General features: G+C 39.4%; 1 protein-coding gene across 3 annotated transcripts in view; it reads right to left on the bottom strand.

The window, feature by feature from the left end:
- Positions 1-20,592, bottom strand: part of LOC114049743 (methionine synthase) — a 134,202-nt gene that overhangs the window by 38,599 nt on the left and 75,011 nt on the right. For 2 of the 3 annotated variants that reach the window (XM_027871134.1, XM_027871133.1), the window contains exons 16-22: positions 20,072-20,251; positions 16,369-16,485; positions 16,138-16,278; positions 11,963-12,052; positions 8,721-8,873; positions 6,085-6,192; positions 3,209-3,309 (exon numbers count right to left, since the gene is read on the bottom strand). In XM_027871134.1, the coding sequence (XP_027726935.1) occupies positions 3,209-3,309; positions 6,085-6,192; positions 8,721-8,873; positions 11,963-12,052; positions 16,138-16,278; positions 16,369-16,485; positions 20,072-20,251 (890 nt within the window). The remainder of the gene's footprint in view (positions 1-3,208; positions 3,310-6,084; positions 6,193-8,720; positions 8,874-11,962; positions 12,053-16,137; positions 16,279-16,368; positions 16,486-20,071; positions 20,252-20,592) is intronic. The other variant, XM_027871135.1, reaches the window with a different exon arrangement.

The raw sequence follows: 20,592 nt of genomic DNA, 5'->3' as shown, positions 1-20,592 counted from the left end.
AAACCCATTTTCCTAAATCCCTTCCCCCACTACTCTCCCCTTTCTCATGTTCCCTCCTTCAGCATAGGGATCGTTCCATTGTTTATATTTGTATATCATGGCCTAGTACCATGCCTGACACAGAGCAAGCACTTGATTTCTCCTCAGTTCTCTCATCTTTACCTAACATCTCTCTTCAATTTTCCCTTCCTCCTCCATGCAGCCTTCCTCATATCCCTCAGTCTCTTCTTCCCCTGAACTCAATCTCTCATTTGGCTACAAAATGACAAAAGTAAATATAAGAAAGATCAAATTATCTATGAAAAACAGTAAAAAAAAAAATAATAATAAATTCATGTTCATAGATTTAGAGCTGGAAGAAAAAGGCCGTTTAGTTGAACCCTCTGTTTTACAAATGAGGAAACTGAGGCCCTGGGAGGTTAAGTACCTTGCCCAACATGACAAAGGTAGTATCAGAGGTGGTGTAAAAAAAAAAAAATGTCATTTTAAAATTTATCCTTTAGAAATCACTAGGAGGCTTCACATTACTTTTTAATTCAGAAAATACATCACTGAGCTAAACTCTCAAGTAACAAGCCACAGATATTTCTTCAGTGCCCATGCATAAAGCATTATATAAAGTCTGTACAAGGTACAGATGAAACATGATGGAATCTGTTTAAATATCACTGAACATAGATAAAGTAGGATACAGTCCTAAGATGATGGGTGGATGTGGGCTACTTTCCTCCAAATCCCTATTATGATGTCCAACATTTGCTGTGCTTGACTTTAATTCTACAGTTTCAGCAGTTTAAGAGGCTGCTTTTTTTTCCTACTTTTTTCTGTTTCTGAAATGTAGGTGTGCTGCTACCAGGATGCAGTGTGACTCAGCCATGTGGTCCAAATAATTACGTAATAAACCATGAGCCATTGGGCAAGGTGGATTAAGGTAGGAGACAAGTCTTCCTGCCTTTTAAGATGGAAAATCTAAAGGTTCCACCACAAAGTTTTCTCCATGACAAGGATAAAGACAAAAATCTCAGTATGCAGAAAATAGAGAAATTTTTCATGCAGAATGTGCTAGTCAAAACTCTGGCTTAAATTAGTAACTCACTACAACTGTTAATATTTTGTACTTAAAAGAGAGGGGGATACTCTGGAAAGTGTCACTTTTTCAAATATCTTCATATAAAAAAAAATACTCCCAGCTTGATCTTCTCAACTATCTACTGACTAATCTCAGCAATGACCAAATACAGCAGGACAGCATCTCAAGCATAAGTATTTGGTGAGTTTAATTACAATTGAACGTCTGCCTCAGTTTCATGGGAGTTAGGGACAAGAGAAGAATGCTAACAGAAATCAACAGCAATAGGACACTGAGAAGTAGCATTCTCAAAAGAGATTTGGGCGTAGAACATCTTACCCCTAAAATGTGAGGGATATATCCAATATAGCTAAGAGCGTATTATAACAACAAAAGGCCCCTGGCCTTTCCAATGGTTTTGTTGTGTTTTACATTCACTATGATGAGTACAATATTAGAAATTATAGGTCCTATTTTTAAGGACTTAGTGGTGAACTGAGCTGGTGCTCTGCCTCATTGTAGTAAAGGAACATGATGAAAAGAAATTATTTGCGTGTAAGGTAAAAGCTCAGGGTTGTTTTTATTTGCAGTTCTCTTAGTGAAGGTAATTGGAAGTATTCTTTCACATGGTTGTTAATAGCTTGCAATTCTTCTTCTGAAAAATGTTTCTTCCTATGCAGCGATTGTCTTTTGCCTTTCTTTGAACTCCCAATGCTTAGTACAGTTCCCGGAACAAAGTAGGCAATTAATAAATGCTTATTGACTACCTGACTGACCACTCCTCTACTGGGGAATGGCTTTTGGTCTTACATATTTCTATCAGCTGTCTACCTATCTTAGACAGCAAACCTTCTTTAGAGATGCCCGATACCAAAGTTTTCTTCCTAGTCAACCACTTATATTATTATCCCTGAGGTGTTCATTTTGTTTATGAAAAAGCTTTTCAATTTCATGTAACCAAAATTAGTTATTTTATCAAAAAAGAACTAAAAATCATGAAAAACCAACTCTGCTCTCTATAGCTACAGAATAAAGAAAGTAAAAGTACTTGATTGAGATTTACCCCTGAGTAGACAGGTAGCCAAAAACAATTAATTATACTGGATTATTCATTATAAAGAATCCATTGTAATCAGATTAACAAGGCACTGTCATTATAAGCCATCTATTGGATTGTAAAAAGCATTCTGTTATGGATAAATCCTCCTTACAATGGCATTTATTACAATAGGACTTCACCATGTATATGTCAGCCCAAAAATTTAGTCTCATCATCATAAAATTTTAAAAGCACTTAATTGTACGTGCCCCTATAGAGTCACTGTACAAAAACAATTACAGTTTTCCCATTTCAATGTAACCCTTTTTACTGAAAAATACAGGACTGAAATTCAATATAACCTCACGGAACATTAGCTACAAAATCTTATAAATCTGGTGAGGAAAAGGAATAGGATGTGTGAAATAATGAACTGTGAAAGCCTTCAGAACTCTGATCAATACAATAACCAATCACAATTCCAATGTATTCATGATGGAACATGCTATCCATCTCCACATAGAGAGCTGAGGGACACAGAGGGCAGATCCAAGCATGTATTGCATTATATTCCCTTCCTCCTCTCTCTCTCTGTCTCTGTCTCTCTCTCTCACCCTCCTGTCCTCTCTTTGAACATGACTTCTACAGAAATTTGTTTTGCATGAGTATATATATTGATAATGGACTATGCTTTTCTTGCCTTCTCAATGGGTGGGAGAAGGGAAAGGGGAAGAAGAGAATTTAGAACTGAAAATAAAATTAAATAAAAAAAAGCCTATTCATAAATTTTTAAAAGGCCCCTATAGTCACTGGGGTGAAAGGAACTGATGAGGACCTACCTATACTCTTGCCATTTGATCAAGCTGATCAAATGCTTTAATTCCTGACCATTCCTATGCTCCCTTACACACTGACAAGCATCTCTTGAATCTTTAAACCATTTAAGCTCCTTGAGGTCAGGGTCTGTCTTTTGCCTCTTTTTGTATCCCCAGTGCTTAGCACAGTACCTAGCACATAGTAAGTGCTTAAAAAATGTTTACTGAGTGAATGACTATTTAAACAGGAAAGGATTCTAAGATATGGACCCTTAAAACTCTTACCTGAAATTATTACAGCCCAGGACTACACCTACAATGTTCTTGCCTATGTCGTGCACATCACCTTTAACAGTCGCCAACACAATGGTGCCTTGGTAAGGGTCCTGCAGGTGTAAATCAAGCAGGTGGGTATTTTATTGTGAAGGGCTTGCAGCAGATCATGCATTTTAGTCAAACATTAGGATAGAAATGTATTTAATACAACAGTAAAGCAAAGAGACTCATTTATGAAGAAAAAGGAACCTAGATAACCTGACACAAAGAAAGTCCAGGACCATGTCATCTCTAAGCTGACAGCTAAAGATGGAAATGATCAAAAGATCTCTCCCTAGGCCATTAATATACCTGATTAGAGGATAAGGTCAAGGTCATGGATTCAATCATCATAGAAATCAGCTGAGTTTAGACAGAAATCTCTGTTCCACACCTAGCAACTATACCGGCAAACCCCAACCAAAGCAGTGTCTCACAGAGTGGTGGGTAGGTCGCACTCTGGAAACAGTGTCAGAACTGGAGTCACAAAGATCTGAGTTCCATTCTAGCCTCAGACACTTACTAGCTGTGTGACCCTGGGCAACTCATTTAACATCTATCTGCTTTATTTTCCCATCCATAAAACAGGGATCATAATAGCAACTACCTCATAGGATTAAATGAGAAGACAACTGTAAAGTAGTTTACAAAACTTAAAAGCGTTATACAAATGCTAGTTAGCTAGCTAAATAGTAGTGGTAGTAGTGGTAGTGGTAGTGGTGGTGGTGGTGGTGGTGGCGGCGGTGGTAGTGGTAGGAGTAGCAATAGTAATGGGTGGTGGTGGTAGTAGTGGTAGCAGTACTAGTATTCAGTGCCCAGCCTGGATATCAAGTAAGCGCACTACTGGTGACAAAGAAATAAAGATGAGAAAGTGTAGGAAATGCTCAATGAGCACGAACCTATCAACACTAATAAAAAATAATCTAAGACATGAATGAACTGGTTCAGAGGGAAGGTAAGCACAGTCAGGAAGGTAATATAGAAAATTACTAAGATTGTGTAAATAAAAGTAGCGCTAAGATGAAGTCAAATGCTGAGTAACTCTAACGATTAATCATGGTCCCTCAGAAGAAATAAGGAAGCATCTCCCTCCTTTCCTTAAAGAAGTAGAGGGCTACGGGTACAGAATATTGCATACAGTTCCTGTGTTCTGCTTAAATGATTTTCTTTGTTACAAAGGAAGGCTCTTATCTACCATGGGCAGGGAATCTAGAAGTGACAAACATGTAGAAACAAGTCATTATTCAAGCATGTTAAAACAAATTTGCTTAGGTCCTACTGACAGTGAAAAGTAGCGGGGGTGCATGATGGAAACAGCAGTGGTCAAAGAATAAGAGGGCCTCAATTCTTGTCCTGGCAACACTATTTACTGTTTGCCTCCTGAACCTGTTTTTTCATCGGTAAAATGGGTATACTACCAACTGCCCTATTTATCTCATAAGTCGTTAAGATAAAACGAGACTGCACATGAGCCAATGTGTGAATTGTTAAATGTTATATAAAGGGAACAGCATTATTGTGGCAATAAGTATTGCCATCAAAAGGACAACCACCAGCAGACATGATCAGGTGGGGCTGCCTACTTTGTACAAAACTACATGATAATCCTTAGGGTTCTAAGTCCTAAGCACCAGAACAATCTACTTTATGGGGAGCTCATCAAGCTAATCAAGCTGGAGGACTTTGTGTGGATAGAACAAAGCAGAGCTAGGCTGGGCTCATAATCAGGCTAAATGGTTGGTCAAACAAGAATAAATGATTTGCCCATTACAACTCCCCCCACCCACCCCAGTCCCCCCAAAACATTGTTTCTCTATAGGGGCCAATTATCAATAAAAAATACTGATAAGGAACATTATACTGTGGTTATCTTCCTGCCATGATGCCATGCTCTACCCTCTGCCCCTGGCTTGCCATGAGGCTTCTTTGCACCTAATTGGTGAGAATTCACTATATCAAGTGGCCCTGGAAGTTGTTTCCCCATCTGTAAAACAGGGATCATAATAGCAACTACCTCATAGGATTAAAGGAGAAGACAACTATAAAGTATTCTACAAAACTTAAACCTCTGTCTGCCTCATTTTTCTCTACTGTAAAATGGGGATAATAATAGCATCTGTCTCCCTGGATTATTTTGAAAATCAAATAAGATAACCATTATAAAGTGCTCCCAGAGCTGTTGTGAGGATCAAACAAGGTAACAATTGTAAAGGGCTTAGCACAGGGCTTGGCACTTAGCAGGTGCTTAATAAGTGCTGGTTTCCTTCCCTTCTGATTTTCATGTATTAGAGTATCCTTAAGTGAGTGCTCTTTTGAACTTGCTGCTACAAATCCCTAGCTTGGGGTTATTCTTCAGATGAAAACTCATAATTTCCAGATGAAAGCAATTGAATGTGTGAATGAAAAGAGCATTTATTAAGGGCTTATTTTGTTCCAGGGACCATGTTAAGTATGGGGGGATACAAATACAAAAACAGTCTGATTCTCAAGGAGCATACTTTTGAATGGGGGAGATCATAGAAGAGTGGTGGCCAGGGATGGGCATTTTGGGTTGGGAAGTCAGTGGCACTAAGTGCCAAATTGGGAAATCCCAATTTACAGTAGAGAAAAATGAGGCAGACAGAGGTTAAGTGACTTGCCCAGGATCACACAGGTTGAGTGTCTTCTTGACTCCAGGTCCAGCACTCTACCCAGCTGCCTCTAAAGGGATTCTCTATTATTTCCTCTGCACTTCACTCTAGGCAATGACCTCAGCAAAGTCCAAAAGCAACACCATCTGTCCCCACCCAACACACTCTCTTCCAGGCCAACCCTCCAAAGGGTCATCCAGGCAGACAATGACTTGCCTCTTCTTCCACATTCCCAGTAAGAGCTCTGTCTTCCTCTCTCTCTTTCTCCATGAAAGGAATGAGGTAGCCAACTGCTTTCTTCATGACACGGGCTGACTTTATTACCTGGAAAGACAAAAATAATCAGATAATTATTAATCCATTTGTTTTGGGGAAATTTCAGAGAATAGCTAGTATTTACATAGCACTTTACAAATATTATCTCCTTTTACCCTCAAAACAACCCTGGAAAGGAGGTACTATTGTTACTATTACTATTTTAAAGATGAGGAAACTGAGGCTGAGAGAGTTTGAATGACTTGTCAAAGATCACAGAGCTAGAAAGTGCTCAAGACAACATTAGAGCTTGTGTCCTCCTAACTCCAGGCCCAAATCACTTGACAAAATAATGAGCTTTCACTAGAGTGAGACCAAGGAATAGTCAGCAAAGCAGAAATAGTTACTAAAGTCAAACCCAGGAGAACAATAGAACTCAAAACCAAAAAAGGGGCTTTGTGTTTTTCTACCTCCACACTTTTGCTCATGCTGTTCTCTCTCCTCTTCACCTGTCCAGATCCTACCCATCCTCCAAGGGTTATTAGCTCAAGCATCATTTTGGTCAAACCCTCCCAGACAATCCCAGCCCATAATGAGCAATCTTTCGAATTCTGTTCTTCCTCTGTTCTCATGTTTAGATTCCCCTGACTTCTTTCAATCAATTCAAATGCTTCCTCCTACATGAAGCCTTCTCTGACTTCAGTTATTACTGCTAACTCCCTTGAACTCAAATAGAAATGGGAAGGGGGAAGCAGTCCACTAAATCATACATAAGGATCCTTGCAGACTACATACTGACTTAGTTTTAAATTTTATATTATCTATCTTATTGCAGTTTTATTTATTTTGTTCAATATTTCCCAAATACATTTCAGTATGGTTCAGGCCACATTTGGGGGTGTTGGGGGCCATATATTAGACACCTCTGCTCTAGGTCACTCCAAATTGTAAGTCATAGAGAAAATGCCAACTTACATTGGTAGAGGGCAATGCCAGGAATTCTACACTCTTATGAAAGAAATCATAGGTCCAGAGCCTATTCTCTCTCTTATACTTTAGATTTACTTACTTTTGCACATGGTATATCCCCTTGAAGGCAAGGAAAATTCTGTCTTTGTATCTTTGGTCTGTCAGGAAGCACCCACTAAGTGCCAGCCACTATACCAAGCATGAGGTTACAAAGAAAGGCAAAAGACAGCTCCTGCCCTAAGGGAGCTCACAGTGTAACAGGAGAGACAACACACAAATGACCACATACAAACAAGCTATAGACAGGATATACTGGAAATAATCAACACCAGAACTAAGATGGAGTAGGAAAAGCTTCCTGTAGAAGGTGAGGTTTTAGCTGGGGCTTGAAGGAAGCCAGAGAAGCCAAGAGGCCCTTAATAGGCCCTTAATAAATGTTTGTTGAAATGATTAAATATCATTTCTGGGCAATAGATCATGCCCTGCTTTGTGCCATCTTTTCCACTGATAATTTTAATTTTTCTGTGCATCTGTCCCGGATCTCCTCAACTAAACTTGAGCAAAAGCATGTCTTATACTTCTTGTATAAGTATATCACAGGCCCCCAGCACTTAGCACAGAACCTGCAAGGCACTCAATAAATACTGAGTGATTCTATCCCCACCTCTGCAACTGCTGTAAATTAAGCCCAAGCGTTACTGCTATCCATAAAAAATAAATAAAAATAAATTAATGCATTCTAGTTCTGATGGAGTCTATTTGTTTTAAATAGATCATCCTGGGATGTTAGCATCAGTAGGCCAAATTAGAAATCGGTACTTCTAAGCAAATATTAAAAGGAGATTTGAGACTTTGTTTTCTTTCTTTTTGAAGGTGAAGAGGGGAAGGGGATTTGGGTCCAAAGAAAAGAATATTCTCAGGTGACCTACGAGCTCCAATCTTACAAAAGATAGATTTTCCAGGCACTCCTCTTTACTTGAGAGTCAGCTGGAACGGATGGGAGAGAGGGGGAAGGAGGGAGAAGAAGGGAATATCTTTAATTCTCTGAGCTCCCAATTTAACCTAAACCCAGAGAAATAACAAATGCTGCCTTTAAAGACACAGTCTCATACCTGGAATTCACTCCCTCCTTATCTCTACCTGTTAGAATCCCTTGTTTCCTTTAAAGCTCTGATCAAAAACCATTGCTTACATGAGGCTTCTCCTGATCCACCAAACCTCTAGTGCAGGGGTGGCCTTCAGGTCACAGGTTCCCTACCCCTGCTAGTGTCTTTCCCACATGCCCCTACAAAAATTTACCTTATATTTATTTTGTGTGTATTCTCAGTCTATAAAAATATGGGTATTTAGGGGTGTGTGTGTGTGTATATGTACACACACAAATTATGCATGTCTCTCCTGAAATGCTGTTAAGCTCCCTGGGGGCAGAGATGGTTTCATTTTAGACTTTCTAACTCCAATACATATCACAGCACCACACATAGTAGGTCCTTAACAGAGGCTTGATTAATTGAATGAAGTTGTTCCAAAGTAACTATTGGTCATAAGACAAGGAAATGACAACAATGTAAGGATTTCTACTGCCGCCTGCCCCCACCTCCACCTCTGCCCCCGATTCTTTTGCCAACCTGAGGAAGAAACATCTTTCCAGCCCCAAAGAGGTCACCAACTACTTTCATGCCATTCATCAGCGGCCCTTCAATTATGTTCAAAGGTCGGGGATATCTGTCCTTGTTTATTCTTGCTTCCTCAGTATCCTCTACGATATATTTTTCAATGCCCTGAAAGAAGAAAAACAATGCAGAAACACTGACTATAAAATAAAATAAAAGTTCAACAGAGTTTTAACAATCATATGTGAAAACTCAGTTCTATCGAAGGCTCTCTGAGGACTTGAGAGTGAATACCAAAATACAAATTTTAAGCAAAAACAACAAAGCCTGCTTTGTCTTCTAGTAGTAGCCTTAAAGACTTTAAATTTCTGATATCTTTATTGTTTATTTCTGAAATTATATATAATATATTAATATAAATATAATAATCATATATAATTAATATAATAATATACATGTATATTCTGATATTACTTCTGAAACTTTCCCACCAAAATTTCATATGTGGGGAAACTGAGAGAGGTTAAGGGACTAAGGGCAGAGAATGAATAAGGTACAAAGCAGACTGCCAGGCCCAAAGCCACCCAGATGAAAAGCAAGCAAAACACAAGACATCAGGTGTAGGAGTTAAGAGGAAAAGTGGGATGTAATCAACAAAAGACAGGACTAGGAGAGGAAGAGACAAGCTTTTTGGTCTAGTCTTTACCACTAACCACACGTGTGACCTTGGGCAAGTCTGTGCACAGTGGTTTACTTGCCTATGGAAATGGGAGTTTGATAATATCAAACAATAAACAATTATTAAGTACCTAATTCGTGCCAGGCACAGTGCTAAGCCCTGGGGATATAAGAAGAGGCAAAAGACAGTCCCTGCCCTCAAGGAGCTTACAGTCTAATCAGGGAGCCAACATGCAAACAAATATACACAAAGCAAGTTATATGCAGGAAAAATAGGAGATAATTAACAGAGAGAAGAGAAGGCACTAGAAATAAGAGGGGTTGGGAAAGGCTTCCTAAGGAAGGTGGGATTTTAGTTGGGACTTAAAATCCAGGGAAGTCAGTAGGTGGAGTCGAGGAGGGGGATCATTCGACCCAAGAAGAACAGCTAGAAAAAATACCAAGAGTCAAGAGATGGAGGATCTTGTTCTTGAAACAACCAGGAGGCTGATATCACTGAATCAAAGAGTACTCGGCAGGAAGCAGAGTGTAAGAAGACTGGAAAGACAGGAGAGGGCTAGATTATGAATGGCTTTGAATGCCAAACAAAGCACTCTGTATTTGATCCTGGAGGCAATAGGGAGCCACAGGAGTTTACTGAGTAGGGGAGTGACACAGCTGGACTTGTACTTTAAGAAAATCACTTTGGTGATTTGGTGGAGGATGGATTGGAGTGGGGAGAGACTTGAGCAGGCAGACCCAACAGCAGACTATTGGAATAATCCAGGAATGAGGTGATGAGGGCCTGCTCTAGAGTGGTAGCAGTGTCAGGGGAGAAAAGAGAGTTTATTTGAGACTTGTTGCAGAGGTGAAACCTTATGTCTTGGCAACAGATTGGACAAGGGGGGAGGTGAGGGTGAGAGAGATGAAGAACAAAAGATAACTCCTAGGTTGCAAGCCTAAGGGATGGGAGGATAGTGTTGCTTTCTATAATAATACAGAAGTATGGAGGTGAGGAGGGTTCAAAAGATAATGAGCTCCATTTTGGACATGTTTAATTTAAGATGTCTACTAGATATCCAGTTTGAGATGTCTGAAAGGTAGCTGGAGATGTAAGCCGAGAAGTCGGCAGAGATGATAGGGCAGGATAGGAAGATTTGAGAGTCATCAGCATAGAGGTGGTGATTAAATCTATGGGAGCTGATGAGATCACCAAGTGGAGTAGTATATTTATTTATTTGTTTGGGGGTTTTTTTGGTTTTTTTTTGTTTTTTTTTGCGAGGCAATTGGGGTTAAGTGACTTGCCCAGAGCCACATAGCTGGTGAGTGTTATGTGTCTGAGGCTGGATTTGAACTCAGGTCCTCCTGATTCCAGGGCCAGTGCTCTATCCACTGCGCCACCTAGCTGCCCCCAAGTAGAGGAGCATAGAGGAAGAAGAGAGGAGGGCCCAGGACAGAACACTGCCTAGGATTAGAGGGCGTAATGAGGACCCAGCAAAGGAGACTGAGGAGTAGACAGGTAAACACACCCAGGAGAGAGCACTGTCCTCAAAGTTAAGAATTTATCTAGGAGGAGAGGGTGATCAAAGTGTCAAAGGCTGCAGAGAGGTCAAGGACAATAAGGATTAAGAAAAGGCCATTGGATGTGGCAACTAAGAGATTACTGATAACTCTGAAGAGAGCAGCTTCAGTGGAATGATAAGGTCAGAAGCTGGACTGTAAAGGGTTAAGAAGAAAAAAAATAGAGGCCTTTTCAAGGAGTCTAGTTACTAAGGATGAAGGACATATAGGCATGTTTGCAGGCAATATGGATACAGCTAACAGACAGGGAGAGATGATGATAAGTGAAAAGAGTAGAGATGACAGAGGGGGTGATCTGCTGGCAGAGACAGGCTGGAATGGGAATACTTGAACAAGTGGAGGGTTGTCCTTGGTGAGGAGTAAGGCCATTTCATCATGTGAGACAGGGGTGAAGGAGGAAACAGCAGTAGAAGGCATCTGTGTGATAAGAGATGAGGAAGGGGGAGAAAAGGGAACTCACAGTCTCAATTTTTTACATAAAATATGAGGTAAAGAACTAAGCTAAAAGGGCAAGGCAAAGGGAAGCAATGGGAGGTTTGAGAAGGGATGAAAAGGTTTGCGAGAACCACTGTGGATGAGTTCTGGGGTCCCTTTCCACTCTAAAATTCTGTGATCCTATAACTCAAACCTGTCTCTGGCAGTAGGAAGTGAAGGACTACAAAATACCAAACAGCACTGACTTTTTAAAAACACTGCTGCCAGAGAAATATTAAATAACACCTAAGAGTTGCAAAAATTAGGCATCAGATATAGTCACAGCACCATGCACGAATTAAGTGTTCAGGAAAATTTGTGAATTTCCTGATGGATTCCTTGTATTAGCTCCTTTTTCTTGAACACCAAGAGACTCCTCCACCAATGATCATGCAAATGAGCAGACCACGCTTATACGTGGGGTGTCCTCAAAGTTTGAGGGCAGTTCACCCATTAAAACGGCCTTCAGACTTTTGGAACGTCCTACCTATGAGCGCTCTCTGTACTTCCTTCCAACCCAGTGAAGCTCTGTTCTCCTAACATACCTTAACAAGGGCATACTCCAGTCTTTCCTCGATGGGGTCATTCCGCCATTCATCTGTCTGGATGGCTTTCTTCCCTCCTTTGCCATAAATCTGAAATGAAGACAAAAACTAGGTAAAGTAGCTATCAACTCAACAAGGTTGGAGGCTGGAACCTTCAGTTTAGTAGTGCATCTTCCATAGACATACCCAGTCCTCTTTTTTTATTCTTTATTTTGTATTCTGAAATGTTCATGTTTCTGAATATTTAAGTGCTAACAAAAAAAGACTATTTTTTTAAAAAAGCAAATTAATCTAGCAGAAGTGTCTCAACTGGATAGGTAATGGTTATAGGGAAGCCATCATAGGCATGAGGTGATGAAAGGATGAACTGTGTGCTTGGCTGGGGAAAGAGGGAGCACTGGTGAAAATGAAACAGAAGAGTTGGATAAGCAATGAAATTAAAACTCACAGGATTTGATCGGTAAGGGAAAAGAGGAAGGGAGGCATGAAGACATCAACATTTCAAGGCAGGGGACAGGTCTACCAACCTCACTTGAATATCACCCTTCAGCTGCTACTTCAATTACTCTCATATGTAATTTTATCATCCCAAATTCTATGGTAATCTAGGAGTGTGTTTGGATATTTTCTTTCTAATTAATAAAATTACAACCTCTTTCTAACTATTTCATCAGTTGGCTGAAACAATACCCAGTTTTATCAAATATTATTTAATAAACAAACTGTAGAAACTTCCCTTCCTAAAAGTAAATACTCATATTTCTATTAAATCTCTTAACCTCTGATAATTCAATATTGAAATTACTGAATACAAAATTTATTAACAATGAAATCATTAATGAAATAGACATATTACTTATATTTTAACTGTGTGGAAGATCAGTTAAAACCACCTCGAACCCTCACAATAAAGAGATAATTGATAAGGAGTTCTGCATCATTCAATTTAGTCAAAATTATTAAACAAGTAAAATGATTAAAATCTCAAGGATCTTTATATTTCTCCTCCAAATAGTTAAATTCACTCTCACAGGAAATAAGCTATTTTAGTTCTTTTTCCTCATCTTCTCTTCATAAATCTAGAATGCATTGTAAATGCGTTGGACAGTACTCTCCCAAATTATCTTGCTTTTAACTATTTTGTTTATATTTACATTTATCCACTTTATATTCATGCTCTCTATGCTTATATATGTACTTGCTGTCTCCCCCATTAGACTCTTAAGCTCTTTGTGAGTAGGGAATGTTTCTTTCTTTATATACCTATTCCCAATGCTGGCACGTAGCAGGCACTTAATTAATAAAACACTTACTGATTGATGGATTCTGAACCCTAAGGCCCACACTTTATCCACTACATGATTCTGCCTCTCCAATGCTGGATATTAGAACATCTCATTACCACAGAGTTTTCTCCTCATCAGCCTGGGTCCTGACATTGTTTTGGGACTACTTTAAATCTTTTGCAATACAGTTTAATGCTAATTAAAGAAAGGATCTACAGGACCTTGGAGGATGGAGCACAGGACTCTTCTCAGTGTTTACAACAACAAACCAGGCAGGAGACGTGAACAGCAGGGCCAGTATTGAGATAAGTTCATTTTTGAAAGGAGATAATCATTCCCTCAAGGAAGCAGGGAAAAAACCCCAATGACTTTCATCTGCTTTACTACATTCCCACTTTTCATGCTCCATTTGTACTTAGTGCCTCCTACAGAAATGCTACTTAGCCAGTGGCTCCCAGGGGTTGTTAAAATATGTCTGTCTGCCTTATTAAGTCCCATAACATTAATAGAAGTCACCCTGAATGGAGAGGAGCTACCTGACAGCGATCTTGATGGCACAGAACAAGCTGCCATAGTTCCATCAGGAAGAACAAGGCCATTTCTCTTATGATGAATTGCAGCTCTTGGAATGTCTATTAGGGTCCCCTCAACTCTGCCTGTACCTCTAGAGACTCTATCTCCTGACAGCTCATCAAGATACACAGGAAAGAAAACTGGTAAACAAGAGCCTAAAACTGAAATGAGGAAAGGAAGAGAGAACAATACCACATGTCTTGAATAATTCAGAGTGAGAACTGTACTTCAAAAGTTTATAATAACTCGTCTTATACTCAAGGAGTTAGTATGGCATAGCGGATGAACATCATGTCTAGGGTGGTAATGGGGGGGGCAGCGCACAGCCAGGGAACAGAAATTTACATGTTAACTTCAAAAGGAGTAGCAAGTTGTATATAATATATATACAGTTTCATATGCAATCATCTTTTAAAATTATACTATGTTATGGAAATGCTTGTTTTATCCCATAAATTAATTTTTTTTTTAAAAAAGGCAAGGAGACCCCAGGTTTAAAGCCCACCTCAAATATGTACTAGCAGTGTGAACGTGGGCAAATCAGTCAACTTCTCGGATCCTCAGTTTCCTCATCAGTAAAATGGGACTAACAGATAGCCCCTATCTCACAGGTTTTGTTATAAGGTTCTAATGAGATAATATCCCATCAGACTGTAAGGTCCTTGTAGGCAAGGCCAGTCTTTTGCCTCTTTTTGTATTCCCAGTGTTTAGCACAGTGTCTGGCATATAGCAAGCGCTTAATAAATGTTTACTGAATGACCGATACGTAAAATGCTTTGGAATCCTTAAAGAATTATAAAAAATGTCTGTTATTAATAAAAATAATGACAATGATAAGGTGCTCCATGTTTATCCTTCTGAAATGAAAGGGTTATCTCATACAACAAGGTGGGGTAAGAAAGAAGACGTGTGGGGCAGCTAGGAGGCACAGTGGATAGAGCACCGGCCCCGAATTCAAGAGGACCTGAGTTCAAATCCAGCCTCAGACACATATCACTTACTAGCTATGTGACCCTGGGCAAGTCACTTAACCCCACTGCCTAGCGTGCACGCGCGCATACACACACACACACACAAAAGGAGACATGCAATAATCAATTAAGAATACTTTGACTGGCCCAAGGTCAAGCCAAAGAATCTAAACCACTTTCCAGCCTCTGACAACAGGCTGACATTGCCTGTTTACTCAGTGAGTTATCAAAGAAAGGTCTCATCGAGGACTGCTGCAACCAATAACAGAATGCTATTTAGTATCTCAGCATTAATGAAAACCTTCATATGGTCTCTACTACGAAAGCATGAAGAAAGCCTGGGATCACTGTGAACAGAGGTAGTAAATACAGTGTGTTGGAAGGAGGGGGAAAAATGTTTCTGCCAAGTTGGTTTTCTCATCTGGCAAACTGACACAAGCTAAGAAATGGCTACTTATAATTCACAATGACCAACACCAGGGCGCTCTGGCCTGCAGCCATCAGAGAAAGAACTCAGAGGAAACTCAATTGCCTACATGATCTGAACTCCAATGCGCTTCTCTCAATGCAGCACTCCCTAAGCAAAACTCTAGAAATCCAATTTTTCTCAGTTACTAGGACTGAAAGAGCAAGAACCCTGCTACCTGTCTGCAGTCCTCTTGATTTCCTTTTCTGCGAACCTATGTCCATCTGCCCCGGAGAAAAGGGAATAGTTACTATGTGCACTGGGGGGCTGACAAGTGATTGCTGCTTAGAAAACAGTAACAACATTTATACTAGCATCTTGCTACTCCTTTACCAGCATCCTGATCCTTTTTTGTCTCAGTTTAATAGCCTGTGAGCTTTTGTGAAGCAAGTCCCTCTACAGAGGGACTAAAATGTCCCCTTTATTTACACACACACACACACACACACACACACACACACACACACACACTCTCTCTCTCTCTCTCTCTCTCTCTCTCTGACATTAAGTGCCTAGTTCATTAGAAAGGCAACTGAGGTCAAATGAAATCAAAGGACCTACTTTCAAATTGCAACCTGGCTATTTATGTGACCTTGGTGCAAATCATTCGACCTTGGCATTGGGCTAAGCACTTTACAATTATCTTATTTGATCACTGGAACAACCCTAGCAGGTAGGTATCATTATTATACCCATTTTACAGATGAGGAAACTGGTGCAAACAGAGGCTAAGTGATTTGCCCAGAGTCAAGCAGCTAGTAACTGTCTGAGACCGGATTTGAACTCAGGTCTCCCTGACTCTAGGCCAAGTGATTACACCACTTAGTTAATTTTATTGCTCTCCAGAACACTCTTCTCTCCTCTTCCACCTGAAGTTACCTGGGCATAGCGTAGCAGCTTTTCTGTCGCATCCGGGTCCTTATTCCAAATCAGATCTTCACAAAGCTGTAGGAGTTCTTTGTGAATGTCATCATACACTGGAAGGTTTCCTGCATTCACTATTCCCATGTCCATACCACACTGAGGAGAATGAAAAGAAGAGTCAGGGTTCCCAGGAATAGTCAAGTTCCATGCTGGTGCTCAGCAGGACAACCGGGCCTCACCACATACCTTTATTGCATGGTAAAGAAATACGCCATGCATGGCTTCTCGGATGGCGTTCATTCCTCTGAAGGCGAAGGACAAGTTGGAAAGGCCTCCGCTTATTTTGACTCCAGGCAATGTTTTCTGCCAACAATATGAAACTTAATAAGGTCTGTCAACTAACAAGTATATGATTCATTTCTCTTCATAAGGATGGGGAAGTAAAAAGAAAATTAGACATGAGGACTGAGCTATGATTTCATGGGTGAGCTCTCAGGTAAGGAAACTCTTCCTAACGATGAAGGGAAGGACCTTCTCTGAAGTTTACAGTCTTAGAGGTTAAGTATCTTGCCTAGGGTCACACAATAAGTGTCACAGATGGGATTTCAACCTGGTTCTGAAACCAGCCCTCTATTCATTATGCCATGCTGCCTCTCAGAAAAGGAAAAATACCATTCATAATTTAGAGCTTCTTAGGACAAAAAAGAAATCAATGACAGTCATACCAAAAACATCAATGTTTCAAAACAACTTTTTCTTACTAAATTGTAGACTTCTTGATGACATGAAGCTCATCCATCACAGATAAACATGATGCATAAAAAAAAAAGCTATTAAAAGCTACAGGCAAATTAGAAAGTTCATTACAAACTCATACTAACACATAATAAAACATGTGAGAAAGAGAAGGCTCACAAATTCTAAAGTGATGACTCATCAAAAGGAGAAGTAAACCAGTGAAATGAGTGAAATCCATCCTCTTGCCAGAACCAACTCACAATCCCCCGCCCCAATGTCACTACACATTATTAGCCACTGTGCCTTTTTTCAAAGGGTCTTCCTTTTATCAGTCCTGAAGGGACTATTGCATAATCAAAAAAAATTAGATCTACTATACTCAGGTGATAATTACTAATGCTGTAGCAGAGGGGATTACAGAACCCATTTAGAAAATAATACTTAGCATTTTACTTTTATTAAAAAAAAAAATAAGGAAATATCATTCCCAAATCCCTAAGTAGAGTGTTTACTTAAATAATAAGTACTGCTTACCTCTTTGCTATCCTTGCTTAATGCTATTTTGACCCAAAAGGTAAAACATGAACCAGAAGGAAGAAGAGATTTTTTTCAGATGTGAATCCCTATTTAGCAGGAAATGTTACAAAAGGAAAGGCAAGTCTTCCCTGTATTTATCAGAAAGCCTGCATCTCTGTGATGCAGTTTATTTTTTATCCTCATTCAATCTGATACAGCCATTAAGAGAGGCAGCAGAAAAGGAATTTCTTTTGATAAAAAAAAAAAACTAAGATGATTTCTAGCTTTAGTAAAGTAACACGATAGAAAATAAATGCACAAAAATCATCAGCAATTCTGTATACTGCTAAAGAAAAATCAGGAGTAAATGACAAAAAGCGAAAATCTACTCTAACTACAAAAGGTATAAAATATCTGAGTTAATCTACAAAAGCAAACTCAATAATACAACTAAAAATTCTACAGAAGCTTGAACAATTGGAGAGATACTCAATGTTCATGGTTGGGCCACACCAACATAATAAAATTGATACATCATCTAAATTAATTTTCACATTTATGTTATATCAATTAAGCTACCACGGAATTACAAGACTAGCTAAAATAAAATTCACTTTTAGAGAAATAAAAACATCTATAATTTCGAGAGAAATGATGAAAAAAGTAAGAATGAAGCGGATCTAGCTTTATGATTCCTCAAATGACATTATAAAGCAGTCACCATTGGGTATTGATTGAATGGAATGGAAAAGAAGATAAGTGGAACAAACAAGCAGTCACTTAGTCAAGTCAATAAGCAAGATGCAAAAGGATATGAACTGAAAAGCCCAGACTTTTAGTAAAAATTAAAAATACAAACTACTGGAGAAAGGATTCCCTGCTTGACAAGAAGGATTGGAAAAACTGGCCTTCTAGTCTACTATACTTGTCAAGAGTGGGTATGAAGGTACTGGGACAGTAACTGCTTTGAACCAAAAAGATGAGCAACCTGTGCATGGGTTTCTGAGTTAAAATGTCATTTTTTTCCATAGGTTATGCCTTTTTTTCATGACTACATTACTTTTGCACTTGGCAGAACTCCTCTGTGCAATCATCTCTCAAGCAAACATGGAGATGAAATGAAGATGGACCCTATCTGAACACACTGAATTCCACTTCATACAAGTTTCCAAAGGAGAAAAAATTTCTTAAATGAAGCTGGCCCTTTAGACTTCCTTACAACTTTCTGCCGATTGAGGTGTGGACACAGTGCTTCCCAGACTGATGATGCTTCTGCCAAAAGGTCTCTCGTAAGACCACATTACTTGAGGAAGGCTTTTGCTGCACCACATTTCAGGAACATTGCTTCCTTTAATTAGTGTCAGTTTAATTATCCTAATGTGATGGCATATTTGAAGGGCATTACAGCTTCATAAAAAATACTTCAGTGAGAATTCCAGCAGCGTGAAGGAAAACCCCTGCTGATCCCAAGAAGGTGCATATGTTTATAGCCTCTAGTAGGATGCCAAACACTTGGTGATAGGTTAATAATTTTCCTCAGCATTTTATCACAGAATGACTGAGTTGGAAGGGACCCCAGAAGCCATTTCATCCAACCAAGATATGAACAAGAATCTCTTCTACAACATATCTGGCAAGTGTTCATCCATTTTTTCTGTGAAAACATCTAGTGATGGGAAACTCACAACTTCTGAAGGTATTCCAGTTTGGGATACTTCTTATCATTAACAAGTTTTTCCTTACATGAACCTAAAATCAACCTCCTGACAACTTCCCCTCATTGCTCCTAGCTCTGCCCCACTTTGGGGCCATGTTGAACAAGACCCGGCATACAGTAGACACATAACAAATGTTTATTGATTGATTGATTAAGTCTTCTTCCACATGATAGCCTTTGAGATACCTCTAAAGAGCTATCACATTCCGCCTAAACTGCTACTTCTGTCCTTGCGTAAGAGACAAACATCAAATAAGGACAAAACAAAAGTTGACCAATCCAAGGGTGACAGAACAGTACAGCAAAAAAAGAGACATATTGGGAGTCACAGGAACCTACGTTTGATCTTGCCTCTGCCTCTTTATTATATGTTTGACTTTGGGTGAGTCACTTAAGAACTGGGACTCAATTTGCTCATATGGAAAGTGGGGGATTGAATTAGATGACCTCTAAGATGAGCCTTTGACTCCATTCCATAGCAGCAGACCTTCTTGTACTGCCTGAGTCACAGAAGCTCTGCGGAGGAGCGATGCTTTCAAAGGAGTAGGGGGGCAGCTAAGCATGGGAAGGAATGGAAAACCCTAGAAATCAGCACTCCACAGGGCAGCTTCATTATTTGATTTGGAGTGTTATTAACCAGTGCTATCAAACTCAAATAGAAAGGGATCCCTGTAGGCCATATATTAACTTAGAAAACCACAAATTTATGTTATCTATGTTGTATTACATTTTTATTTATTTTGTTAAACATTTTCCTATTATATTCTGATCTGGTCCAATGCAGGTGCTGAAAGAGTTTGAAATCTCTGCTAAAAACTTTCAGAATACATCACGACTCAGACATATGTTCCCACTCGTTATCCACCTCAATCTTTTTTTTTAATGGATATCTTTTATCTCCAAATATAACCTCCCCTACCTAGAAAGACATTCCTTGTAACAAAGAATAAGAAAGAAATAGAAATTTCCACAGCTTACCTTGATGGTTTTAGTTGCATTGATAAAATTAACAGCATACAGGTTGTGCTCTTCCATTCCTGTCCCAATGGTGAGGATATTGGGGTCAAAGATGATGTCATTTGGGTTAAATCCCACTTTTTTAACAAGAAGATGGTAGGCTCGGGTACATATTTCAATTTTGTTGTCGGTTTCTGTAGCCTGGGGCAAGGAAGCAGGTAGGAAGGAAAGGAAAGGAAAAGTACACAATTTAACTGGTAATGGATTGTCAAATATTGTTACAAAGCAACACACTTTCTAACTTAGTGAAAGCATGCAGAGATGTCAGTAAGCATGTGAGTATTGATGGTTGAGTTTCTCAGAATCCTATGAAGCAGGACAGAAATCTGAACAATTTAATAAGGAGAAAGAATGGGTGAAAGACCACTTTGCATCACTGTCCTCACGACAGTTATTTTTCTTCTGTTTAAAAAAAAACAAACCTCCCCCCCTTCCCACACACACACACACACACACACACACACACACACACACACACACAC

This window comes from Vombatus ursinus, unplaced genomic scaffold, assembly GCF_900497805.2.
Source record: "Vombatus ursinus unplaced genomic scaffold, bare-nosed wombat genome assembly UNPS02014798.1, whole genome shotgun sequence".
Classification (NCBI taxonomy): Eukaryota; Metazoa; Chordata; class Mammalia; order Diprotodontia; family Vombatidae; genus Vombatus; species Vombatus ursinus.
The sequence above is the reverse complement of the archived record's forward strand: the minus strand, read 5'-3'. Positions and strand labels throughout refer to the sequence as shown.